At 41.9% G+C, this 12,295-nt stretch overlaps 1 protein-coding gene across 1 annotated transcript in view; it reads left to right on the top strand.

Moving 5' to 3' along the window:
• Window positions 1-2,923: 2,923 nt before the first annotated feature.
• Window positions 2,924-12,295, top strand: part of LOC115316921 — a 31,100-nt gene continuing 21,728 nt past the window's right edge. The window contains exon 1 of the mRNA XM_042289850.1: window positions 2,924-3,182. Coding sequence (XP_042145784.1) covers window positions 3,111-3,182 — 72 coding nt within the window. The 5' untranslated portion in view covers window positions 2,924-3,110. The remainder of the gene's footprint in view (window positions 3,183-12,295) is intronic.

Here is a 12,295-nt window from a genome sequence, read left to right as displayed (position 1 = left end):
TTCTTTGTTTGATTTTTTCCCATGTTTGCCTAAATATATTGTAACTATTGTGTCACTCAGATACCTTATTTATTTTTTCAATAATAGCCATATATTAGTAAAATAATGTCTGCAAGTTATGTAATAATGATTAAATTATTTCATGAGATACAGATTTCCAAAGTTTGCCATTTGTCGTTCGAGCAGGCATGTTTGGCAATTTTTAGAAAACTAAATAAATTTTTAATAAATATTATTACTTTATATTACAAGCAAGTTGTACCCATAGTTTGTTTGTAAAAAGTTTTAAAATTCTCCTAATTTTATTGTTTTAATTATTCACTTTCAAACTTGCCGCCTCCATCAGTGCGCGTTATTGCAACTGTCCACCTCTCCCTGCCTTACGATTTTTCTTGTCTCCAAATTTTTTTTCTGGTCAAAACTAAGTGTGGATTCGTTTATACCAGACACTAGACAATGTCATATAAAAACATCAGTTGATTTAAAAATGTCGAGCAGCCACCCTTTGGTCGATCTTATCTGAAATCACCCACGGACTCTTTAAGCTCTCTGAAGGCTGTCGCATCAATGAACCGTGTAAAAAACCCACTGGTTTCTGAGTTAAAGCACAAGATTATCCTGGCTGCTAAGAAAAATCTTGACATAGTCTTATGCTGGGTTCCTAGCCATGTTGGCATTCCTGGAAATGAAGCAGCTGATTGTGCAGCTAGCTCTGCTAATGATCGAGAAATCGACACACACCAAATACCCTACAAAGATTACCACAACTCTCTGAAACGTTGTATCAAAGCAAAGTGGCAGCTGCAGTGGAACAGCGAAACCCGCAACAAACTACACGCAATCAAATCTTTTCTAGGCGAGTGGGAGAGTGCCCGACATCTGGAGCGCTTTTATGAAGTCATACTCTGTAGGTTACGAATCGGTCATACTCGTCTCACACATGGACACCTCTTGAGCGGGGAGGATGCCCCTGAATGTGTGCATTGTAACCTACCTCTAAGTATTATGCACATACTCATTGAATGCCCTAAGTATGACCAATGCCGGTATAAACACTTCTCACTGCTTTATAAAGAACACATTCCACTACACCTCGCCCTACTACTAGGTGACGAACCGCTCATTCCATACAGTTGTGTTTTTAATTTCCTCACAGATATCGGCCTTGTACACTGACTGTGATTTTACTCCTAAATTCATTGTCATATTGTTTACACTTATACACATTTATGTTCATGGTTTTATCATATATTTCGCTACTATAGCTCTTTCCTCTCTTTAAACCCGAATTGCAATAGTCTAAGCTTGGCGCAATATAGCCTTAGTTGCTGATGCGCCATAAACCCCCAATCAATCAATCAATCTGCCATGCTTCTACGGGTCAAGTTACGGGCGAAAACCGTAGGGCCTCATTACTGTCATGCACGTAATACCTAGTTAATGCTGGGACCGTGATGCAAGGCAACAGAAATTGTACCGGCATCAAAAATTAACTGGAAATTGCTAGTAATTTGACGGGATTTGTTTTTTTTTTACAGTGTAGCCAGTACTCTCCTTCCGGCTTATTCTTAGAGGGGCTGAAAAGGTGAGAAGGCAAACTGAAAATTTCCCGTCAAGAATTAAGCCATGTTACAATTTTAGGCTGATTGCTTGAAGCCCCCGGAGTGCAGATGTCGCGTTAGGAATGCGCGCTTGTATTTCATTCGCCAGTTTCTCCAAAAACTGAAAGCATCGTTCTCGAATGTAAAGTTGCTCCTGAACAGGCAGTCCTCTCGTAGCAAGCCGCTCTGAAAATGCTGCCCCGAGGTCAGCTTGTGCAGGGGTTCAGGTAAATGCTCTCCATGTTTCTTTATTCTTTTCGGTCAGCTTACCCGCTCCCGGCATTTAAAGATACATGAACCCAGCTTGCAGAACGAGCATGCTTGGTCCCGGAAACCTGTCTATGCGATACTTCTGAGAGCCGCAACTGGCCGCCGAAAGTAGCCAAAGAAAAGAGCCTGATTGTGTTTTTTTTTCGAAGATGTATATTACTCAAATTCCGATTTTTAATCTACTTACTGCCGGCCTGCCAATTTTATATCATCCAGATTAGATCATTCCTGCAAGGTTGAACCATTTCAGTGCCGTTCTAACACTTTCCTTTTTATCCTTCAGTACTTTGCATCACTAACTGGATCAAACTACCTGGCCATATAGTAACTCAGCGCAATCCCATTTCCTTTAAAAAGAAGTGCATAAGTTTGTGTAACCGTGAACCTTGGTGTGTAAAACTGCATTATAACAATAACAAGCTAATAGATTTGTGTGTGTGTGTGTGTGATTTTTGCTTGTTTATTTTTTTATGTTCAATTACTTGTTTGTATCTTATTTCTGAATCCCCCCACTTGTAATGCGTCTTCGGATGCCTCTGGGGTGAATAAAATGAAATGAATGCGTCTGCATCATTTACCCAATTGTTCCTGTAGTTCATTTTACCCGGTCCCACTACTTCGGTTATTGCTATTTCATAGGGACTCTTTTTTATACAACTTCCTTGTCGTTCAGAGACAATTACACCACCCAGTTTATCGCTTAAAAAAATAGCACATCTGTCTCAAGATATCACTGTCCTGTATTTCAGCACAATAGTGGTAGGTTATAACATTATCTTGGGTTCTAAAATGTGTTATTTAAATCACTTGGAATTCACATCTCTCATGTGAGCTCAGAAAAAAATAAATAGTGCGAAAACCCGCGTTCCTACGGCGTTAAAGCTACGCGTTAAGCCTTCAGCTCAGCGCTATAGCGCTGCGCACGTCAGCCTACTTCCGTGACGTCGCAGGAGGCGTGTTTTGGACTTCTCCTCTAGATGGTGTTGCCGTAGCGCTGTCAGAGGGAAAGGGTGGCGCACCCTCCTCCACCGCCGACGGGACGGGCATCACAGTCGCGCCTTCGCGTTTTTATTTTTTTATTGCTTTGCTCCTCCTTTCTCATTATATTCGACCGAATGCCGCGCATTTGTCGCTGGATGTGGTTGATGTGGTCGTCCGTGTGTTTTCCGCCGCAAAGAGCAGCGAAAAATAATCTTACGCTGTTCGTGTCCGACACAGAGCTTGGAGTAGGAGAGAATCATGGCGTACCCCACGCACTGCTGCTGCATGACGGTCCGCACAGGCACCAAAGTGTTGGCCATCCTTAATGTTGTGAGTATCCGCGTCTTGTTCACCATATATTTTGGGGCGGTTTCCGTTGTTTTTGTGGAAGGGTGCGTCTGACCTTGGCGTTCTACTAAAAAGCTCTATTATTCCGGTGCTGTGAGAAATGCCATGGGCAGCGCGCCGGTTGTAACGGTGACGTGGGTGAGGATAGATTTTTGTTCCGTGCAAGCGTCAGGTCAGCGGCGGCCTTGAAGTGGTGACGCGAAGGCTTGTGGTGGAGTTGCGCAATGTTGTCCTCGTTGCTGCCTCTTCCTGCGGCGCGCTGTTCTCGCTTTGACGTTGCTTTCGTTTTCTTTTTCTCGCTTCAGCGCGTGTAGGTATACCTGGAAGAACGGCGCGGTTGCGCTTACCGGATGCAACTTCGGTCGGTGTGTGCGCGGCTTTACGGTTACGTGATTGCAACTTGGAAGTGAGTCATGGCGCGATGCAGGCGAAACTCTGTTGTATGCAGCGACCGCAATCGAAAATGGACCGGGCAATATTAAGAGGGTCTTATACCCCATTCACACGACGGTAATTGTACCCTTTGCTAAGGGACCTCTATTCTCTGCTGCCAGTCAATTAACGATATTCCGCTCGTGGCCTGTGCTCGCGACCTAAGAGCACGGGCTGATTCGCCGATAGCAAAGGGACCTATGTTAAAGGTACCTTTATGTTGACCGTGTGAATGGGGTATTAGAATACCCCAACGCTTTGGTGCCCCTAAACGCCCTGTCACACTGAGGCAACTCTTGGACAACTTTATCCGGCAACACGAGGAAATCGAGACCATGTCACATCGCGTCAGCAACAACAGTCGGGCAGCATGTTGCTGCCGCCCGGCCACCGTGTTGGCCGATTTGTTGTCTAAACACCCGACCCACCAGTGACTGATTAGAAAGCTTGACAAGGGGTGCATTTTCCACGCTTTATTTTATAAAACGGCTCTTCATTCGCGGACAAAGCAGATAACCCTAACCGAGAAAGTGAGATCCCTGATATATGTTCGGGATTTACGCCACCGTATGAAGTGTTTCTGTCCGGTTCTTTCCTTCATGCAATTCCTATTTCTACTGTAAAATTGAGCTAGCACCGGCAGTACTCCAAAACGCCTTTTGTAGCGTGGTGTTGACCTGACTAACAATGCTTAAAAAGTGCGACACCGACGCGATCGGCCTTCATAACAATCAGTGGAACAAATATTTTTTGATGCTGTCGTTGTGCCTACCGCCTAATATGTGATCACTTCATACCCCAAAACGACCTGGATATTTTTAAAACAAATCTGGTGTCTGGTAGCGGCTGATTCCAAGTTCCAAGCATCAACAATCATGATCAGAGTGGTTTTTATATTGTTTTGATTCTTTAATCTTTGCTTTCCTGGGTTATTTTGATTATACTTTCTCAGCAGGTGAAAACGGACGCCATTTTATTCCACTAGCAGTAATCTGAGCCGGTTTCTCGGCAGTTATAATTTCAACTCCAGTCTGAACGTTCACGACCCTAATGTGACTATTTTGACAATCGCTTTCGGTAATTACGCAGTAAGCACATTAAATTATTTTAGCTGTACCGGCCTTAATTATTGTTGAAAAAAGTTTTCCAAGCCTTTATTTGAGTTAGACGCTATTGATAAGGAAGTAGCTCTGCCATCGAAGCTATCTGTGTTGTCGTGTTGTCAGCCCGAAATTCGCTGAGCCAGCGATGGGGGCAGCACACGTTGTCCAACACAAGTTGCTGCTGTTTTTGTTGCCGAAAGCTGTCATGCCGACGCAACATTTTCGTTGTCGTCCGTGTTGCTGCTGTTGCCGCGATGTGATAAATCTGTCGACAACACGGAGAGCGAGCAACAAGCTGCCCGACTGTTGGACAACGTGTTGTGCGGCTGTTGCCGTCGTGTTTCCTCGGTATGACAGGGCCTTAAGAAATTAGGTGGCCCAAACGCAACGAGGGCGTCGCCGGCTTATAGAATACGGTTTTCGCAACGCAGTGGGGCGAGCTTGCGTTTCCCGCTTGCAGTGCCAATCCGGCTAGCAAGCATAAAAAATACAAAAAAAAGTCAGACATATGCGCTTAGTAAGTACTTTTTGTTTACAAAGCGTAGTTAAAGTAAAAACAAATCAAGGTGGCTAAAACATAAGACAATCTAAAATCAGTATAAATATTGTTAAAAAAAAAGAAGTAAACAGGCGACCTCGTTGATGCTACACATTTTTTGAAAAAAAACCGTAGACGACGGTTGATGGATGAATGGATGAATGGATGTGAATGGCTATACCCTTCGTAACGGGCGGTAGCTTGCGCCACCTAACCTAAGTCTAAAAAAAACAAAAAAAACATATATGATTTCTCCCGCCCTTCTAAGTCAATTTTCTCCCCCTAACTATCACCAGGCTGTGTGGGATATCAGCAGATGACCCTTGGGAAATCAGGCAAAAAAAAAAAAGGCTGTAAACATCATCCCGAGCGTCTTCGCCCCGGCGAAGGAGTCGCCAATTTTCCTCTAGTCAAACTTTGCCGGCGTTACCCCGCACGAGACTCAGTGGGAGACAGGTTTGAGACTTTGGGACGGAACCTCGCAGGAGGGAGTCCCAATTTTCCTCTGTCCCGCCTGCCCCCAGCTGTGCTAGTTAGTTGTGCGTCATTCAATTTTCCCTAGACAATTTCCACCAATTTTCTAATCGCCTCTTTTTGACGTAATTTTTTTCTCTTCCGTCCATCCACCGTCGCCAGTAAAACCCATGGCTCCGGTCATGGACTTTGCTGTTTCGTCAGTTTCGTCATAACAGTTTCGTCACTAATTTGGGCAACGAGACCTCCCTCCTCCTGACTTCACAACAAAACCCAAAAGTATTGTGATCAGTTTTGCAACATTGAAACGTGCACAGACAAGCCCTCGCGACGTGGATGAGTGAAAATACGTTTATTGGTGAAAAAGCAAAAGCAAAAAAAGAAGGTGGTTGCACAACGGCATGGCTTGAGAAGAAAAAGCAAACATTATAACGTTTTCAGACGCTCGTTTTCTTCAGGTGGGAGACTACAGGCCTCAGACGTTTGAGTCTCCTTTCAGAATAGCCTGTATAGCTTTCTTCATATGCAACTGACATTATATACGTTAATGATATCAGACTTGTACATAATCTGTTACAAGTAATGAAATTACTTGTAATCCCTTACATTTATCGGTAATTTAGTAACGAAATAATTACATATTTTTCAGAGTAATTTTAAAGTAATTTCCTTACATTTTTGACGTAACGAATTCCTTGTAATCCGTTACATTTTTTTTTTCGGGACCAACCCCCCCCCCCCCCCCCTTCCCCTTTTCTCTAATTTTTTTTTTTTTTTTGTAAAGTCGAGCGCAGTGACACTGTCAACGAGAATCGACCAGCGCAAAGGGAGGCTTGGCACTCTTCAGTTCCGCCAAGCCTTTTTTTGCAACACCAAACCCCTGAATCTATTCTTTTTTACACCAACAAAAGTCAAAAACTCCAAATTGGCAGTTTTACAAAAATTAAGGGGGGCGGGGGGGGGGGGGGGGGGGGAGCAAGCTATCTCCGCTTTTTTAGTTCCTTGTTTTTCTTTGCGATTGAAGACAGGGAGAGGAGGACACCAAATGATTGTGTGCCTCTTCGAGAAGCTCGAGGCGGTAAGTGCACAGACAAGAATTAACAATGTCCTTCCCGGTTATAGTGACTACGACCGTTTTTATAATGTCACAACACGAGACAACGCTCCGTCTTCACTAAAAACCACTAAAAGAGATGTGATAATATGTGAAGGTGTTATTGCCACAAGCATCCTCCTTCGTTGCTGCACACTTATCATCTTCTCTTAGAAATCCAGATGTATTTTTTTTTCTGTTTCTTTCACCCCATTGACCGTGTTTTAAAAGCTACTTACCTTTTTGTAGTCCAACTTCTAGGGTTTACCCGCTTTATTTGTGAATTGAATTACAGCCAGGTTATCTACTTCTCAGTCACACTTTTTGTGAGTCAGCTTTTTGCGATCACTTCGAAAATGGTAATAGTCTTGCTTCTGGTCTTACTTCTTCTTCCTCTTTTTACCCCAGCAGGACGTACCCTATCTCAAGCAGATACCTTTACAAATAAACATGATGGTGGCTGACGTAGACTTGATATTCTAGGCTGGAGCGGAGAGTGAAATTCATGAGTGGGGCCATAGCGCAGCTTACTTAGTACTCTGTCCTTCGGTGCACGTGGCATCAGCGGACGTCTATCTGGAGAACACCGGAGTAAACTGCGGTCGGTTCGTGCTCTGTGTGTTTTTGAACGGCACCAAGAAAGATAAGCACGACAAACGTGCGTTTACATTTCCTTGTTTTAACCAACGTTCTAATTAACTGTTGTTATACATGTCCTTTTTTCGATTACTTAAATTTATATACTTGGAACTTTTTTGTTATTCACCAACGTCTCATCCGAGGCTCGACCTGTTCAGAACCAAAGGAAGAAGAATATTGAGGCAAACCTTATCTATTATTTAATTATCACCTTACTGTTACAACTATGGTTTGCGATTATCTGGCAATATATGCCGGTATAATAAGTTGGACATAAATCAATTTGTATTCTAGTTTTGGCTACATGTATGACGACTTCTACAGCTTCGCGATTTCGACAGTGGAGCATTTTAGTAGATCGGTCCGATGACTCCGACAACGATACCCGATACTCCGGCGCCGCTTTTGCGCATTCATCATGTCGTTATCGGGGGCATCGGAGGTGTCGAAACGATCTACTAAAACTCTCGAATATCAGGCAACGGCTGCAACCAGGAAGCTTTGCTCTATTTTCGAGGTAAATATAGTACTTCCATTGCTTCGCTGAAGAAGATCAATGCAGAGCATAAAATATTCGTGGATGGGAGTGGCAATATGCCACTCCCATCCAGAGCCTCAGTTCAAAGGGTGTTCAGCGTAGCAGTCGACATATTGAGTAAGAAATAACGCGAAATGTCAGACGAGTTTTGAGAGTCAGCTGTCGCTCAAAATACTCAAGGTCATTAAATTGAACAGGTTGTAACAATAAGAATTTGAATAACCCTCTTCTCTTTGTTTCTTAATTGAAGACAGTAATGTTGAAAGTAACGCCACAAAAGTAACGGATTACTTTTCAAAGTAACGGTCACTTACTTTTATGGGTGCGTAATTGTAATTGAAATAAATTACAATTTAGCTCCGAGTAATTGTAAATGTAATTCCTTACTATTTTTCAGTAACGTGTACAAGTCTGAATGATATGATGCATCTAAAGATAATCTTATAGTTAATGATTTCGGAAATACTCGAGATAAAAAGTTATGGGAAAAATTTTCAGATTTTTTTAAAATGTAAAGAAAGAAAAACTGCCCAGTCATATTTATCGCTTGGGATTGTATAGTATTCCACCGGTACTAAAAAGGAATTGCAACTTTATCACTTTGTTTGGATACAAAAATAAAAGGGATGAGGCTGCATTTAAAAATGAATTTGCATTAGGTGAATTTCAAAGGGTCTACACCCCTAAACACAATATATATATATATATATATACCCTCTATATATATATATATACCCTATATATATATATGATAAAGTGCATAATGAGTATTGAATACATTTTGATAACATATATTTTGCATAATAATTGTATGCAACGAGAGATTGGGTTTGAAAGACACAGATTACAGGAATTAGAGAAGATCTGGGGACAGGATTTTAATTGGATTATTATGAGAATCACGATATGAAAGATAAAAAAGTTTGTAACTGTTATGAATTCCAGTGAAAACCTTGATCCTCTTAATTTTATCACTTTGGAGAATAAAAATAAGGTAAACAATAAAGAATATAAGAATTTAAAAGAAAGCAATGAAAATTTAAAAAGTAGCCTTGAAATTAATTATAAGAAATCAAAAGAAAGCCACGAATAAGTAAAAGAAAAGTATGAAAAACCGAAAAGGTGTATAACATATAGTTAAATTTGAGCTAGCCTCTGAAAAAATAGCGTTTGAACCAGTAAGGAGATCTTGTTGTAACAGATACAAGATTTATACAACATGGTTTCTGATATATTAAGTTTGTATTAAAATACACATGGGACGAATTCATATGATAACTTGGTAATTAGGTTGTTGGTTACAGGAAGATACATTAAGCCAACTCAGCAAATTTATTGAAGTATCGTTTACAAGCCTCTTTGTTAATAATGATGCAATTTCTTTTAAGGTGAAAGGTGACGACATCACACTGAATATTTGGTATCTTATAATAGAAAAACTTCATAATTTTAGAAAAGGATGTCCATACGCTAATGAACTTATTTCATATTCTAAGATAACTCTTATCATCTCGAAAGGTTAGGGCATTCTTCGTTACTGTCTTGGTGTATATTTCGTGATTTTTCGATCTTACGACATTTTGGTTTATGTCTACCGTAAAGGTTCGAAAGAACGCACACCCATAATGAAGAGATAAATGGTGAAAAACATGGGGTGGGCTATCTTTGGGGACGCCACAGCAAAACTTTATCAAAAACTGACTACAAACCACGTGATACGTTAACTGATACCGCAGATCGCGGACACCGCAAATTCGCGTGTCACGATGCAATAAACATGCGGGAATTTGCTACGAACTCCTGTGTCACGGGAAAGGGCACCGCAGGTTGCGGGCGCAGCAGATGTAAGTGTTATGGTGCAATAAGCATGTAGGAACCCGCTACAAATTTGTCTCTCACTGGAACCAATATCGCGCGCGCAGATCACGGGCGAAAAGGCAGGAATTCACTACAAACTCGTATGTTACGGGAACAAATACCGCAGAACGCGAACGCAGCAGAATCGTATTTTACGATGCAATATGCACGCGGGATCAACTCGCGTGGAATCGAGATCGCGCACGCAGATCGCACACAAAAACGCGGGATTCCACTAAAATTTTGTCAAAGGAATGGATATTACATATTGCGGAAGTAGCATATTCGCATTTCACAGTGCGACATTGACGCGGGAACAACTTGCGTGTCACAGGAGCCGATATCACGTGCGCAGATCGCAGAAAAAAACGTTGGAACCCTCTATAAACTCGTTTTGCAGACGTGCCGGTACAGCCAGTTGCGGAGTTGATCCGATTCCCGTTGGGCATTGCGTAACGTCCGACGGGAATCGGGGGGGGGGGAGGGGGGGGGGGAAGGGTGGTTGATGTTTCGGAATTTTTATGTTGCAGATATTTAGCCAGAAAAACGGGATGGGCGATCTCTCGGGGGAGGGCGTTCTCTCGGAACTTTACGCCTTTTTTATCTTCTAATACTTTTTTGTAGTCGTCAAAGTATAGATCCGTTTTCACTATATATATTTAACTCCTTTGGCCTCCTGTATCATATAAACTATATGAATATTATTTTCCGCTAGGATATTTCCACTCGACTCACCTTCAAACTTAGCAATTACATTTTTATTACACTGGAAGTCAAGATTCCTGAGTAACGTCAGCTGCCGCAACTCTGCCTTGTGTTTGAGTTTGGGTTGTGATCTTGTTGTGAAAGCGAAAACTATGGAACGAGTTTGGTGCAAAAAGCCAGGAGGCATCCATTTTACCGAAGCTCATTTTAGCGAACGCCGGTTTAGAAACAGCCGTTTATGGGATTCCTTTGTAAAGCAACCCAGTTTGGAAAAAAAATGGCAGCGTGCCTCCTTTTAGCGAATTCGGCCCCCACGAAGCGGTGTTTACGGGTGGTACAATGAGTTGCTGGGCGATTTGGATAGACATCTTGACTTAAACATCGCAAATAAGTTACGTAAGGAAGAGACAACAGGAAGGAAACAGCGCTCTTTCCTTCCTGTTGTCTCTTCCTTACGTAACTTATTTGCGCTGTTTAAGTCAAGAGGTTTACGGGTGGGTCAGGTGATTTAATACGTGCCCCAGTAACACACGCGGGAATTAGGAAAACCTTTGTTTTTTTTGTGTTTTTTAAACAGCGTCTTCTTTTTTTTTTGATAAACGGCCTTTGTCTACACCGAGCTTCGATAAAACGTGCCCGTTTTCTACAACGTGTTTCGATGAAATGGCGTTCGATCAACCGCAGTGAACCGAAAAAAGCTTGCTTTGAAATTGACCCTTTTCAAAAGTGTGCGCGCCCTTTATGCTACGTTTCACCGCAACTTTGCAAACGGCGAAAGCTACTGTTCCAGTGAGCCAGCAGGTGCCTCGGAGGGAGAAACGTACATATTCGTGACTCCAACTTTCTATAGCTAACGTCACTCGTTTTCTAAAATGGCGGTTAGAGTGAAGGTCGGAGATCTGTGCTGGTGTGCCAGTTGCTGAGCACGTCTAGTGTGCTGGTCTGATTGAGCTTCACAAATTATCCTCGCTTATACGAGTAAGCTAGGGAGTTGTGCCCGCAGGTCACCTCTTTATCAATTTAAACGAAAGCTGTGTTTACCGCAATATTCACACCATTAAGCACATTTTAATTGGGGTACGGAACCAAAACTAACTTCTATCTTGGATTTCCCTTCTTAATATTGGTGTTTAAAAAAATACTTTTATTGTTTCATCAATATAAATGCCACAATTGGGCCCATAAAAGCTGTAGAGGCTTATTAGACGGGGTCCGGCAATCCACGCTATGCTTTGTGATTTTCACTTCATTTTTCTCAATCGAAATAACAATATGTAGAGTAAATAGAAAAATACAATATACCAATATCACATGCTCGCAATGTTTTATCAACAAAACGTCTGTATACGCTTAAGACACTTCCCTTTACTAAAATAGATGGGGTGGCCCAAGTCACTAGGCTCGATCTAAAATGGATGCATAAAACTCGACGCCTGCACGTAGCAACCTAAACTTTTCGTCAAACGTGTATTTCACAGGTTGGTTATTTCTTGTAAAATTACAAAGCGTAGCTCTCTTTCTGTACAAAATAGGGTCAAGAAACTTGTCTACCAAGGCCAGTAGCGGGGTGTGTTTGGCGTTCGTATTGATAGATGGCGCTACCTCCTTATCGCGACCACCGTGGTTTAATAAAATGAACATAATCTTTTTGAAATGTACATTTGGTTAAAAATAAATGCAAACAATAAAAGCAAAGCTTAAAGTTAAAAAAAAAGC

This window comes from Ixodes scapularis, unplaced genomic scaffold (genome assembly GCF_016920785.2).
Source record: "Ixodes scapularis isolate PalLabHiFi unplaced genomic scaffold, ASM1692078v2 PGA_scaffold13__105_contigs__length_92229423, whole genome shotgun sequence".
NCBI classification, from domain to species: Eukaryota; Metazoa; Arthropoda; class Arachnida; order Ixodida; family Ixodidae; genus Ixodes; species Ixodes scapularis.
This window is presented reverse-complemented; position numbering and strand designations above follow the sequence as displayed.